Source organism: Octopus bimaculoides, chromosome Z (assembly GCF_046866305.1).
Source record: "Octopus bimaculoides isolate indiv1 chromosome Z, ASM4686630v1, whole genome shotgun sequence".
In the NCBI taxonomy this organism is placed as follows: Eukaryota; Metazoa; Mollusca; class Cephalopoda; order Octopoda; family Octopodidae; genus Octopus; species Octopus bimaculoides.
This window is the reverse complement of record NC_142944.1, coordinates 13,817,672-13,833,695: the sequence shown is the minus strand read 5'-3', so window position 1 is coordinate 13,833,695 and position 16,024 is coordinate 13,817,672. Positions and strand designations below refer to the sequence as shown.

At 38.7% G+C, this 16,024-nt stretch overlaps 1 protein-coding gene across 1 annotated transcript in view; it reads left to right on the top strand.

Moving 5' to 3' along the window:
* Positions 1–3,809: 3,809 nt before the first annotated feature.
* Positions 3,810–16,024, top strand: part of LOC106874047 (uncharacterized) — a 50,875-nt gene continuing 38,660 nt past the window's right edge. The window contains exons 1-3 of the mRNA XM_089365504.1: positions 3,810–4,048; positions 4,262–4,295; positions 9,730–10,574. Of these exons, the coding sequence (XP_089221630.1) occupies positions 10,181–10,574 (394 nt within the window). The 5' untranslated portion in view covers positions 3,810–4,048; positions 4,262–4,295; positions 9,730–10,180. The remainder of the gene's footprint in view (positions 4,049–4,261; positions 4,296–9,729; positions 10,575–16,024) is intronic.

Sequence of the window (16,024 nt, the reverse complement as noted above, 5' to 3'; positions counted from 1 at the left end):
TAAGTGTTCCTTAAATCACAGCCCGTACCATCTTAAATTAAGAATACGTTGGACAATGTAGTTCATGACTTCTTCCCAGCCCCTAAAAAAAACTGATTGTCATAGTTGGAATGTCTGGACCGAAGCAGAGTGATCACTGATGCGATGCCTGTAATCGATCAGAGTGAAGAGAGAAAATAAAGCATGTACATTACTTGTTCTGAAAAATAGGTTATCGCAACCTACTTACTTATTTGGTCTACTTGCAAATAAGAAAGCTGTTTAGCTACACATTAGCAAACTTTTCCAGCTAGGATGTTCCAAGCGTGACCATTCCGTTTACGTGTATATCCTGTGGCAGTATTTTTAATATGTCCTTCCGTTTTAGAGAAGAGTTACGAGAGATCTGGCTGTTATTCCTACCAACTTTTGCAACCACATTCAAGTTTCAAATTGAATATATGCTATAGTTAAGTTTTATTTATATATACTATTTACTCTTTTACTTGTTTCAGTCATTTGACTGCGGCCATGCTGGAGCACTGCCTTTAGTCGAGCAAATCGACCCCAGGATTTATTCTTTGTAAGCCTAGTACCTACTCTATCGGCCTCTTTTGCTAAACCGCTAAATGACGGGGACGTAAACACACCAGCATCAGTTGCCAAGCGATGTCGGGGGGGGGGGGGGCAAACACACACACACACACACACACGCACGCACGGGCTTCTTTCAGTTTCCGTCTACCAAATCAACTCACAAGGCTTTAGTTGAACAAATTGGCTCTGGTACACATTTTTTTCTGAACCTGGTATTTATTATATTCCTCTAAGTTATGGGGCTGTAAACAAACCAACACTGGTTGCCAAGGTATGGGTGAGGAAACACAGAGCAACATATCTATCTATATATATGTATATATCTATATATATGTATGCATGTGTGTGTGTGTATATATATTATATAATCATCTTCGTTTAACATCCACCTTCCATGCTGGCACACACACATATATACTTTTATTCTTTTGCGTGTTTCCCTCATTAGACTACAGCCATGCTGGGGCATCACCTTCAAGAAGTTTAGTCAAATAAACTTGTTTTTTTAATCCTGGTATTTATTCTATTGATTTCTTTAGCTGAACTGCTAGGTTACGGGGATATAAACACACCAACACCTGTTGTCAAGCGGTGGTTGGGGAGCAGACACAGATACACACATACACATACATACACAATGAGCTTCTTTTTGTTTTCATCTACCAGATCCACACACAAGGTTTTGGTCAAGCCGAGGCTATAGTAGAAGATACTTGCCCAAAATACCATGCAGTGAGACTGAACCCAGAACCATGTGGTTGGGAAGCAAGCTTCTTACCACACAGCCACTCCTATATATTTATACCACAGGATTCTATTAGTTCCTGCATATCAAATCAACTCACAAGGCTCTGGTTTAGCCTGGGGCTATAGTTGAAGACAATTGCCATATGCAGTGGGACTGAATCCAGAGCCTTGTGGTTGAGCAGTAAACTTCTTATCACACAGCCATGCATACATATAGTGAGAATTTATGAAAAAAACAAAAGACGAAGACTGGTGTGTAAACAACAAACAGATGTATTAGTTTAACACTCGGGAAGTGAGAAAGTCTTTTATATATATATATATATATATATATATATATATATATATATATATACCACATCACACCACACCACCACACACACACTAGCACTGACCACTTCCCAGCCCCACACCATCATCCACACATGTACACACGCACACGTCAAAGTCACCAGCCCTCTTCCACATGCACATACATGTTCTCTTTTACACACGCACGCGCACCTTCATTTTGGGATCACAACTACTTTATTTTCTCCCTTTCTTCCTAGCTCTCCTGTGTGACCCCTCTGTCTGGCATTCGCCATGATAGATCGATAGCCACTACACATTTTTTTTCTCTCTCCTTGTTTCTTTCTGTGTTCCTTTCTGTGAAAGAGCGTAGGCTCGAAACGTTAAAGACTTCTTCACTTCCCGAGTGTTGAACTAATACATCTCTTTGTTGTCAACACCACCTGTCTTCATCTTTTGTTTTTTTTGTGAATCCTCCCTATATATATAATGTTTATTGGTTAGACAGTCCTCTGGCTTGCCAGATCCTATTAAAACTGTCTGTAGCAGAAATATTCAGCAGTCAATCACTATATCCAGTCCTGTGATTGACTAAAATATAATCTACATGATCAGAAAATTCTGACCAATCACCACCTCACCTAGAACTGGGTCCAACAGCAATTCCATCTTTTTGTGCCTTTCCTATGAGCCTATCCAGCACTTCAAATCCAGCACCCCTTAACTTCTTGACAGAGCGCATTGACAAATACTATAAGAGTCGGCCAACATAGATGGCAGGTAACAGCTGACCCATGCTGACAATAAAGTTAGTAGCATGGCAAGCGGCAAACCACACTTTGACTGCTGCTACAATTACTACACCAAGAACAAACTCTTTCAGTGCTATTTTTTAACAGGAAGGATAAATATTTTCTTTGTCAAGAATCTCAACAGAATTAGTTTTCTGTTTTATACATGTCCAACCCATTCCAGCATGATAAAAGAACATTAAATGCTGGTAATTTTATATGTATACTGTGTGGCAAGAAGTTTGCTTCCCAACCATATGGTTCTGAGTTCAGTCCCATTGTATGGCGCCTTGGGCAAGTGTTTACTATAGCCTTGGGCTGACCAAGGCCTTGTGAGTGGATTTGGCAGACAGAAACTGAAAGAAGCCTGTTGCATGTGTGTGCGTGAGTGTGTATGTATATATATATATGTGTGTGTGTGTCTTTGTGTCTCTCTTTTTTCTCTACCATCACCATCGCTTGACAACCAGTGTTGGTGAGTTTGCCTCCCTGTAACTTTGTGGTTCAGCAGAAGAGAATGATAGAATAAGTACCCGGCTTATATAGAAGAAATCCAAGTGTCAATTTCTTCGACTAAAGGGTGGTGCTCCAGCATGACTCCAGTGAAATGACAAACAAGTAAAGGAATATATATATATATATGAAGTTAAATTTTCTTATAAAGTATGTTTTTAAGCATATTTCACAATATATGGACTGTATTAAGAAGTGCCATTTGCAAGCAAAATTGAAGGATAAGGGAAATTATAGAAGGAACACATCAAAGCTATCGGTGCAAATTTCAAAGTATAATTTAAAACACCCACCGAAATATACCAATCACCTATGTCTGCTTTGGCAGTATCTGAATAGACCAATAATTCTTTGTTTACTTCTGATGAAGCACCTTTGCACCTGAAATATATAAAGTTATTGAATTTGTTTGTTATTTTTCACATTGTAAGAAGCTCTCTGTCTTTTACTAGTTTTTGCTTTTTATATAAAATATGCTAGTTCCATGAATAAAGCGCCCGTTGTTGGTTCCACACATAAAGTGCCCATGATGGTGCCATGTATAAAGCACCCAGTACACTCTGTAAAGTAGTTGGTGTCATAAGAAGCTTTGCTTAAACAGAACTGGAGTCTTGTGTAGCTCTCTGGCTTTTCCAGCTCCTGTCAAACTGTGAATTCATGTGTTGAAACAAATCTCATCTTAGGAAGATTGCTACAGAATAATAGCACACACACACACACTGGTTCAATATCATTTCAGTATTGTTAGTCAGTTGGTTAAATTTCTAACCAAGTAACTAACTGATTGTTTGTTAAATGTGTTGGTTAAACAGTCAGTCAGTTGTTTGTCAGTCAAAGACCTTTTGTCACTGTTTGCAACTTTTTTGGTGACTTTCCTCTCTTTTCCCACACAGTCTGTTCTGGAAAGGTGGTAAACAGTGATGAAAGGACTTTGGCAAGCAAACAACTGATTGATTGTTTAACCAGTGCATTAAACAAATTATCAGTTTTAATCAACTAACTAATAAAGAAGTGATACTGAATCAGAGTGTGTTATTGGCATAATGACCCTCCCAAAACACAAGTTATGAAAAATAGTCTTGCATGAAGCTGGTCTGTAGTACCACGAAGGTCAAGGACCTTTGGCTCAGGTAACAAAATGTTTTCACATCTTCCAACATTCAGCCCAACATTCTCTCCTATTTCAGTTCCCTCCCAACACATTTTACACTAAACTGTAATTGCCATATTAGTTTAAAACCATCTTACACAACTACAGTTTCAATTAATTGTTGTATTAAAATGTATATTTACCAAAATCTCTTTAAAACTAAACATTTTTCTCATTTTCATTTTTGTTTCAGAATATATTGCCAGCTGTGGAACATCTTCGCGAAGGTATTTTTTTTTTTATGTGTGTGTGTCTCTTCTTTCTCCCCCTCTCTCTCTTACTCCCTTTCTCTCTCTTACTCTCTCTCTTATTCCCTTTCTTTCTCTTACTCTCTCTCTCTCTCTCTCTCTCTTATATATATTACCAGCATCACCTTCCTGGCACGTGAAAAGACATTCGAGCAAGATTGTTGCCAGAGTACCGCTGGACTGGCTCCTGTGCAGGTGGCATGTAAAATACACCATTTTGAGCGTGGCCGTTGCCGGTGCCGCCTGACTGGCCTTCGTGCGGGTGGCACGTAAAAGCAACCACTACACTCTCTGAGTGGTTGGCGTTAGGAAGGGCATCCAGCTGTAGAAACTCTGCCAAATCAGATTGGAGCCTGGTGTAGCCAACTGGTTTCACCAGTCCTCAGTCAAATCGTCCAACCCATGCTAGCATGGAAAGCGGACGTTAAATGATGATGATGATATATTTATATAAAGAGAGGGAGAGAGGAAGATAGAAATTATTACTTCTTTACATGTTGAAAAAATAGATGCTTCAATGAAACATCTACAATTCACCCTGATACAGAAAGAGCTGTAAACGGGCAAGACGAACAAAATAATTTTTTAAAAACTACTGTGAGTTAATACTGGACTATAATTTCGGGTTAAAGATACAAATTAAATAAAGTAATTTTAGAAAATTAGCTTAATTTAAATTTGTGAAGTACGACCTTCTTCAGCACTATCTCTCCATATTTATGAAAAATATGAATAGTTTAAAAGATATTACCTTATTCGTCCATATCCATTCGAATTTTAAGGTATAAAATTATTTATATATATATATATATATATATATATATATATATATATATATATATATATAAAGAGAGAGAGAGTGTATTGTAGTTCGCTTGAAGCATTGTGTATTGTTTGTAAAGAATAAAAAGTTTTGAATGGTACAACAATGCACTAGAATACAAACAATGGGCTATATACCTGTTGTAATTTAATCATCCATAGTCTGATAATATTTCGGAATATTATCAGACTATGGATGATTAAATTACAACAGGTATATAGCCCATTGTTTGTGCCATTCAAAACTTTTTATTCTCTCTCTTTCTCTTTCTCTCTCTCTTTCTCTTTCTCTCTCTCTCTCTCTCTCTCTCTCTCTCTTTCTCTCTCTCTCTCTCTCTCTTTCTCTCTCTCTCTCTCTCTCTCTCTCTCTCTCTCTCTCTCTCTCTCAAGACAAGGTATAAATGTGAGTATAGAAACAGATGTAAGTCAAATTTACTGCAATAAAACAAATGTAATGACCATCATTTATACCTTGTCTTGTGTACCACTCTGTGTAAAAGCTAGTATAACTGAAGTACAGCTATGGATTTACAGTATAGAATGGTGATGAACTGTAACTTTGGACCCTCCCACAGGAGCACTAATCTGAATGATGTCATTAGCCTGATGTACTGACAGAGATTATAAAGTATTTTGCTTGGATTGATAATCCCTCACTAATGCCTCATATATACATATATATATTTTGTTTTAGTCATTTGACTGCGGCCATGCTGGAGCACCGGACTTATTCTTTGTAAACCTAGTACTTATTCTATCGGTTTCTTTTGCCAAACTACTAGGTTACGGGGAGGTCAACACACCAGAATTGGTTGTCAAGCGATATTGGGGGGGACAAACACAGACACACAAACATATACACAACAGGCTTCTTTCACAGTTCTTTCAGTTTCCATACACTGAATCCTCTCACAAGACTTTGGTTGGCCTGAGGCTATAGTAGAAGGCACTTGCCCAATGTGCCACACAGTGGGACTGAACCTGGAACCATTTGGCTGGTAAGCAAGCCATTTACCACACACCAGCTCCTGATATATATATATATATATATATATATATATACATATATATACATATACATACACAGGGTGATTCAAAAATCGCCATACATAAGAATATTTTATTTTTTTATAAAGTTTTTTTTTTATTTAACTGTTTCTTATAAAAAAATAAATTTTTCCTATGTACGGTGACTTTTGAATCACCCTGTATCGATACAGACATATATATATATATATATATATGTGCATACATCATCATCATCCTCGTTTAACGTCTGCTTTCCATGCTGGCATGAGTTGGGTGGTCTGATTTGGCAAAGTTTCTATAGCTGGATGCCCTTCCTAACGCCAACCACTCCAAGAGTGTAGTGGGTGCTTTTACGTGCCACTGGCACGAGGGCCAGTCAGGCACTGGCAACGGCCATGCTCAAATGGTGTATATATATATATATATGCAATTACTACTTCAAAGGTTCTGCTAGCTATGAAACATATAGCCTGGATTTTATCTACTCCATTTCCTAATTTTAGAGATAAATCCATAAGTCGTGATATACAGTTGCCTAGGGTTTCCTGGTCAAAATATTAACTAATGTTGGCATTTTTAGAAAATGTACACTTAGTACAGAAACAGAAGGACCCTGATTCTTCATCAGTTATCGACTGAAATACTAATACCGTTTCATGCCTTTAACAATATATATATATTGCTAATATTATTTAGGTGTTTTGTTTTCAACTGAGTGCTCTTCTTGACACTAACTCTCACCTGTTTTCATGTAAAGGATCTCTTATTTCACACTTCTTTTAAGGCTCAAAATTAATGGACAATTTGATGCGAGAAGGGTCAACATCACACATACACACTGTATGTGTAACAGAATATATATCTATATAACTCCCCCAAACACTCAATTGGTAACGAATATTACACCATTGTTTTGAAAATCAGCCACTCAATCAAATTTAAATGTTTATTCATATATTTGAATTACATCACACTATATTACATGCACCATCCAAATTTTGATTCAGTTTTAATCACAACTGTCCAACAAACGGGAATGTGAAACTCTAAATAAGTTTCGTGATAATTTTGCAGCTTTAATGTGTGTATATATATATATATATATATATATATATATATATATATATATATATATACATATATATATACATATATACATATATATATCATCATCATCATCGTCATCGTCATCGTTTAACGTCCGCTTTCCATGCTAGCATAGGTTGGACGATTTGACTGAGGACTGGAGAAACCAGGTGGCTGCACCAGGCTCCAATCTGATTTGGCAGAGTTTCTACAGCTGGATGCCCTTCCTAACGCCAACCACTCAGATTGTAGAGGGTGCTTTTATGTGCCACCTGCATGAAGGCCAGTCAAGCGGTACTGGCAACAGCCACGCTCAAAATGGTGTATTTTATGTGCCACCCACACAAGAGCCAGTCTAGGGGCACTGGCAACGACCTCGCTCGAAATTCCTTACACATGCCGCGGGCAAAAGTGCCAGAAAGGCGATGCTGGGCACAGGTGCCATCACAATTTCGCTTTCACTTGCCACAATAAGTCTTCGCAAGCTGAGTTTCGTGTCCAATGAAGAAGACGATGTTGGCATGGGTGCCAGTCGTCGAAATTAACTCGATTTCGATTTCACTTGCCTCAACAGGTCTTCGCAAGTGGAGTTTAGTGTCTAATTTAACTCGATTTCGATTTCACTTGCCTCAACAGGTCTTCGCAAGTGGAGTTTAGTGTCTAATGAAGGAAGGTACGCCTAAATGAACTGGCTGAGGCCTTAGATTTAGGTCTCACTTGGCTTGCTGTGTCTTCTCATGCACAGCATTTGACAGAGTTTCTACAGCTGGATGCCCTTCCTAAATGCCAACCTCTCAGAGATTGTAGTGGGTGCTTTTACGTGCCACCGGCACGAAGGCCAGTCAAGCGGTACTGGCAACGGCCACGCTCAAAATGGTGTATTTTATGTGCCACCCGCACAAGAGCCAGTCTAGGGGCACTGGCAACGATCTCGCTCGAAAGTCCTTACACATGCCGCGGGCACACATATATATATATATAACTAGGTGATATATGAAGGAGTCATAACCAGTGACTGGTGTAGCAGCACCATAGTGAACTGCTACAAAGGTAAAGGTGATGCCTTAGATAGAAATAATTACAGAGGTGTCAAATTGTTGGATCAGGTGATGAAAGTTACAGAGAGGGTCATAGTCTAACTATGAGTTAGTCTAGATGAGATGCAGTTTGATTTTTTGCCAGGGAGAAGCACCACTGATGCTATATTTCTGGTAAGGCAGCTGCAGGAGAAATTCTTGGCCAATGCCAGTGCTGCCGGCACATAAAAAGTACCATTCGAGCATGGCTGATGCCAGTGCCACCTGACTGGCTCCTGTGCCGGTGGCACATAAAAAGCACCCACTACTCTCTGAGTGGTTGGCACTAGGAAGGGCATCCAGCTGTAGAAACTTTGCCAAATCAGATTGGAGCGGACATTAAACAATGATGCTGTTATATTATTGTGTGTGTGTGTGTGTGCGTCTCGTGACATCTCACCTGCACTTGATAAAATGTATTGAAATGTTAGGATGATGCTCTGGTGATGAGAGACTTAGTTTTCACAGAAGTAGAATTAGAATGTTTGGTATTTAGAGTTGTCGTTGCAAGCCTGGCTTGGTGGTTATGCAGTCATAAGGATCTAAGTTCAATCTCACTGCATTGCTGTTTGAGCAAGTGTGTTTTATCACAGTATCCAGCTAACCCCAATCTCTTGTAAGTAAAGTTGGGTGAACAGAAACTGTGTGGAAGCCTGTTGATTAGCTTCGAACTGTATTTGTAATTCAAAAGACCAACCCTTTCAAATATCACTGATTTTATATTAAGGACACATGGTCTAGTGGTCAAAGTGTTGCACTTAGGATAGGGAAATCGTGGGTTCTAGTCCTGAACTGGGCGATGCACTGTGTTCTTGAGCAAAGCACTTCATTTCATGTTGCTTTGTGATGACTTTGGCATCTGATGTGTGACACACTTGTGTACCTGTACAGGGCAATGTTGATCTGGTGGAGGGCACGAGGTAATGTTCAGTACAAGCATTTGATTGCTCTAAGCAAGTCATCTGTGTGGTTGCTCACCAAGTAATTTTGGAATCAATTTTCATGGACTTGAGAGACTTGTTAAAGTAATATACATGTACAAGACAGTAGTTCAGTTGATTGAACAATGCTTATCATTGGGACTGGCAGAAAATCTGTCATCACCACCACCACTGTCATCATCGTCATCATCACCATCATGAGTATCAAATCTTTGGTCAGTGTATGGAATCACGTTTAACTACTTGAAGATTTCTTTGGTTCTTAGACCAAGTTACATGCTTCATCCTTACATATATTGCTTGTTTTTGGTAGTTTTGGTATTTTATCCAAGAAGGAAATGGTAAAATCCCAAGTTCTACTATCAAGTTTCATGTTTTGTTTCTAATGTATATCCTATGTTTTATGTAAGAAATGTCTCAGTACTTTTTAAATATTAGACTTTATTCTTTTTAATCTAGAAATTCTACAAGCCCGACTAGCGATCCTTTGTGTTTCGAAGTTTGCAGTTCACACAGTTCCGAACATTGTCCCAGTTCTGAGAAAGATTCTTGCCACTCTGATGACATTAAAAAGACATCTTCAGATGACATCGTTAGAGAATCACAAACTCATTTGCTTTCAACAAAAGACTGTGAAAATGCTGATGAAGAAATTGCTTGGAGTGAAGAGGAACTGTTAAATGAATCTCTTGTGGAAACTGCTTTAGTCGACAATTCCATTGTTAATTCAACAGAAAATTCTTCTGCAATTCAAAGTAGTAATGCAACAGTTGAAAGTCCTAGGGTTCAAAATGATCCCAAAGATTCTGATCAATCGAGCTGCCAGAAAACGTGCTTAAGCAAAAAGAGAACTCCTTCTAAAACTCAGAAGGTAATTTGTTCAGAAAACGCATCTTCCGTTTCAGAAGATATGGATTTATCTGATACTGATATTGATGAGATACTCTCTCAGTTACATGAAACAGATTTTGTCGTGTCTAACATGTCTCTAAGTAGCACGAATGTCAACTCTGAAACACCTCCTCTGGACTCTGTTGCTTTAGACCTGCAACAATGCCATAACAATCGAGTAACAAGATCAATGATTAAAAAGACAAATGTACAAGTTTTAGACAATTCAGATCAAGTTAATCAAAGGTCTTTAACAAAAAATATTAAGAACAGAACTAATGGATGTGATACGATGCTAAGGAAAGTGTACTTCCTTAGAAATTTGACTGTGCCACAAACAGAAACTAGGGTCATTACTAAGGCATCGGTTCCAGTTAGCAACAATGCCCAGCAACACAATTTGTCTACTAAACGTAAGTTTTTCTCCAAGCATGTTCAAGTTTTCGATTTTCTTTTTCTTTTTTGTTCTTTTCTTTTTTTATTAATGTAGTCTAACATGTCTGAATGTGTGTGTGTGGTTATATATATATATATGTATGTATCTTTATATATTTGTGCTTGTGTATATGTGTGTGTATATATATATATATATATCATCATCATCATCGTTTAACGTCCGCTTTCCATGCTAGCATGGGTTGGACGATTTGACTGAGGACTGGTGAAACCAGATGGCTACACCAGGCTCCAATCTGATTTGGCAGAGTTTCTACAGCTGGATGCCCTTCCTAACGCCAACCACTCAGAGAGTGTAGTGGGTGCTTTTACGTGTCACCATATATATATATATCTATATATATATATACACATGTATGTGTATATATTTATATGCATATATATACATATGTATGTGTATATGTATATATATATATATATATATATATATATATATATATATATATATATATATATATATATATGTATATATATATGTATATGAATATATTTATGTGTATATATTTATATGTATATACATATGTATATATATATATATTTGTATGTATATATACATGGAGTTGGTACCAGAAATGAAGAAGGAACTAGGCTCCTGGAGTTCTGCAATGCAAATAACCTATTGATCTGTAACACCAACTTCAGGAAGCCAGCCAGCTACCTGATAACTTATAAATGAGGTGACTCTGCTAGCCAGATTGATTTCATTCTCACCAGACAGCGGGATGCATGGTTGCTCTTAAATACAAAGACCCACCTTGGTGAAGAATGTTCCCCCACCCCAGTATAGACTCGTTATTAGTGACTTTAGACTCGAGGCCAGAAGGATTCCAAAAAGCAGACCAATCTGGAAAAGAAGGACTTGGAAGCTTAAGAACCCTTCACATGGTCAGAGATTTAGGGATATCCTTACTGAGAAATTTGATGAGAGGGAGGAGGAGCTACAGTCCTGTGACATAGAAGGCAGCTGGGAATTCCTGAGACAGTTTGCTGAGCACTACAGACCAAATCTGTGGCTGGTGCAAAGTCCCTTCCAGACTTTGGGTAACAAGGTGGCAGAACTGTACTGTAGACAGGGCCATTGGAGCAAAGAAACAGGCCTCGAAGCGTGTGGGCAGCAGGGGACTGTATCAGATAGCCAAAAGGGAAGCTAAGAGACTGGTATATATAGCCAAGGGATTAGCAGAAAAGAAGTTTGCCAATGTTCAGTGATGTGAGGACCAAAGTACTGAAGTATTTTGGAATGCAAGACAGTGTGTGAGAGAAAATTGTGATGTCACAGGAGAGAAATGTGTCTGCATAAATGATGGTGCCTTTGTGTTTAATGATTTTGCAAAGAAAGAGGCTTGAAGATGGCATTATGAAAGACTGCTAAATGTGGAGAATGAATGGGAGGAGGAGAGCCTACCAAAGGTTGACCCAATTGAGGGACCAGCTACCCAAATCGACAGTACCCTGGTGGATAAAGCAATTAAGGATATGAAGACAGGGCAAGCACCAAGCCCATCAGGAATCACCACTGAGATGCTTAAAATATCAAGCAGTGTAGGTTATGGGTTTGTCACCCATATTGTTAACCAGGTGATACATGAAGGAGTCATACCCAATGACTGGTGTAGCAGCACCAGAGTCAACTGCTACAAAGGTAAAGGTGATGCATTAGATAGAAATAACTACAGAGGTATCAGATTATTGGATCAGGTGATGAAAGTTACAGAGATGGTCATATCCTAACTAATTAGGGAGAAAGTCAGCCTAGATGAGATGCAGTTTGGTTTTGAGCCAGGCAGAAGCACCACTGATGCAACTGCAGGAGAAATATCTAGCCAGTTCATCAAGGATCAGTCTTCAACCCCCTCTTATTCATTTTAGTCCTCCAGGCAATAACCGAGGAATTCAAGACAGGCTGCTCCTGGGAGCTTCTCTATGCTGATGACCTTGCTCTAATAGCCAAGTCACTGCCAGAATTTGAGACAAAGTTTAGGGTGTGGAAGCAAGGTCTAGAATCAAAGGACCTTCGGGTTAACTTAGCAAAAATCAAAGCCTCAGTAAGTAGGAAGGCTGACAAATCACGAACCCCTTCAGGTAGATGGCCCTGCTCAATCTGTAAAAAGGCGTGGGTAGAAACTCCATACAATGTACTTGGTGTAAGCTATGCGCACACGAAAGGTGCAGCAATATCAAAGGAAGGTAAACCAGGAAGATAGTTTTTGTGTGTGGCAGATGCACAGGGGCAATAAACACTGATAATGTACAGAAAACAGATTCCATCACATGCCAGGGGGAAAAACTAGAAGTAGCTGATAGCTTCCGCTACCTAGACGACCAAGTCTGTGGTAGGGTTGGTTACTCTGAGAGTGTAGCGGCTAGAATAAGAATAGCTTGGGCAAAGTTCAGAGAGCTCCTACCTCTGCTGGCAGCTAAGGGCCTCTCGCTCAGAATGAAAGGTAGACTGTATGATGTATGAGTGTGAACTGCCATGCTACATGGCATTGAAACATGGCCCATGACTGCTCAGGACATACGTAGGCTTGAAAGAAATGAAGCTGGTATGATCCACTGGATGTGTAATGTCAGTGTGCGTACACGACAGAGTGTGAGTACCCTGACAGAAAAGTTGGACATAAGAAGCATCAAGTATGGTGTGCAAGAAAGACGACTGCGCTGGTATGGTTATGTGTTACGTATGGATAAGACAGCTGTGTGAGGAAGTGCCACACCCTAACTGGAAGGAACCTGTGGAAGAGGTAGACCCAGGAAGACATGGGATGAAGTGGTGAAGCATGACCATCGAACACTGGGCCTCACAAAAGCAATGACAGGAGACCGACGGCAACTAAAGTGTAATCGCAGCCATGACCGATGCTAGTGTTGCATGTCCAGCCCATTTAAGAGTACCCTTGATGCTTTGGGTGATATGATATGCTTGAGAAGACCTGTTGAGTCAAGTAAAATCAAAATTGTAGTTGTGGTCAGTAACCCCTGACTGGCTTCCATGCTGGTTGTACGTAAAAATCACTACCCAAACATGATCGGTGCCTGACCGCCTGACTGGCTCCCGTGCCTGTGGCTCATAAGAAGCACCATTCAAATGTGGCTGATGCCAGTGCCCCAACTGGCTCCTGCGTTGGCGGCATGTAAAAAGCACCCACTACACTCTTGGAGTGGTTGGCGTTAAGAAGGGCATCCAGCTGTAGAAATATTGCCCGATTGGATTAGAGCCTGGTGCAGCCACTGGCCCTCCAGACCTCAGTCAAACTGTCCAACCCATGCCAGCACGCAAAACGGACGTTAAACGATGATGATATACATATAATATGTATATCATCTATCGCCATGACAGATTGCTAATCACTACACACATTTTTTTTCTCTCCTTGTTTCTTTCTGTGTTCCTCTCTGTGGAAGAGCATAGGCTCGAAACATTAAAGATTTTTTCACTTCCCGAGCATTAAAGTAATACATCTGTTTGTTGTCTACACCACCTGTTTTTGTCTTTTGTTTTTTTTTTGTGAATTCTCCCTAATATGTGTATATATTTATATGTATATATACATATTTATATATATATATGTGTGTATATATTTATATATAAGTTAGAGGTTGTACAACCATCTAAGGGATAGATGTATCCATAGGCACTCCTGGTGTATTACCTCAATATGTATGGTCCTCATTATAAGGTATATGGTAGTAGGTAATTTGAATTTGAAGGTAAAACTGTGGTTTAATATATATATATAGACAATAAGAAATGGAGCAATAATTAACAATGAGAAGTGGATCATTGGTGTTTTAAAGTCATTGTTTAATTAAATTAGGAGTATGTTTACAGCTGTTTCTATTTATCAAAATGAGGTAAATTTGCATTTACCTCGTTACAATTGACAAACATCTTCAGAACGAGTATATGTAAAAAGAAAGCAAATAGAAGGAAAAAAGAGTTCATTAAAGCAACAGTCTTACATTTTAGTGACTTACGTATTTCCACGTGTCAGTAGAAGGATAAAAGAGAAGAGAGTTTGTTAAATCCATAGTCTTACATTTAGTGACTTTCATATTTCCACGTATCTGTAGATTCCTATATTCGGTGCTAATGGTGGTAATGGGGACAGTGGCTAGTTGACCGGCAGTGTCAGCCGAAGGTGTTATACCTAGTGGAGATATCCTATGTTGTCATTGGACATAAGTAACGCTAACTTGTAATTACAATAGAAGCCGTAATATAAATAAGGATGTTATTTAAAGTTTGTACAATACAGTGTGGACAATGGGCTAAGTAAAGGAATAATAGAATGGGTTGAAGAGTACATAGAAAAACATTAAGGTTAATAGGAAAATTATAGTGTATAGGCGCAGGAGTGGCTGTGTGGTAAATAGCTTGCTTACCAACCACATGGTTCCGGGTTCAGTCCCACTGCGTGGCATCTTGGGCAAGTGTCTTCTACTATAGCCTCGGGCCGACCAAAACCTTGTGAGTAGATTTGGTAGACGGAAACTGAAAGAAGTCCATCGTATATATGTATGTTTGTGTGTTTGTGTTTGTCAACCCATCAACATTGCTGGTGTGTTTACGTCCCCGTAACTTAGCGGTTCGGCAAAAAGAGAACGATAGAATAAGTACTAGGCTAACAAAGAATAAGTCCTGGGGTTGATTTCTTCGACTAAAGGCGGTGCTCCAGCATGGCTGCAGTCAAATGACTCAAACAAGTAAGTAAAGAGAGTAATATGAGTCGGTAATCTAGCTATCAATTGAAATTAAACTATAGGAAATAGTGCCCTAGTGTACTAATAAGTATATAGTTTGGTATTTCGTTTATAATGTGGAGTGAAGTTAAGTAGTTAGTCGGATTGTTAAGGGGAGGTAATAAGAGGTTAAGCAGGTCTGCTAACAACCTGTAAAATAGGGATTTGCAATATTTAAAGGATAAGTAGGGTTTAGCGATATTTTGTAAATAAGAATTTGTCTTTATGCTAACAAGAAATATTTTTCTCATCTTGTTTATTAAGTAGATGTGATTTTGCCATTAAGATGAAGAATTTCTCATTTACACAAAGATTACAATGATTATTGTTAATGTTATATGAAGAAGTTTTGACTCAGATATGCCATTCTAAACTATAGTTAATACTATTGTCTTTCATAGTTGCCAAATGTAACTACTAAGTCTGGTAGAGTTCACTTTACTTCTGTTTCTGAAACGAGAACGATGCAAGTTATATCTAAGTATCATTTCATTTTTAGTTGGTCCAATATAAGTCTTCTTGTAATTATTTGCAAGTACATCACATTGGTAGATTACATTTTTTAGTTTTACATATATTTGAGAATTCACAATTGTTTTTATCTCTGCAAGCCACATAGCTTATTGAGCTTATCTGTGCCTATGTTATGTTGAGTGGAGGTTGT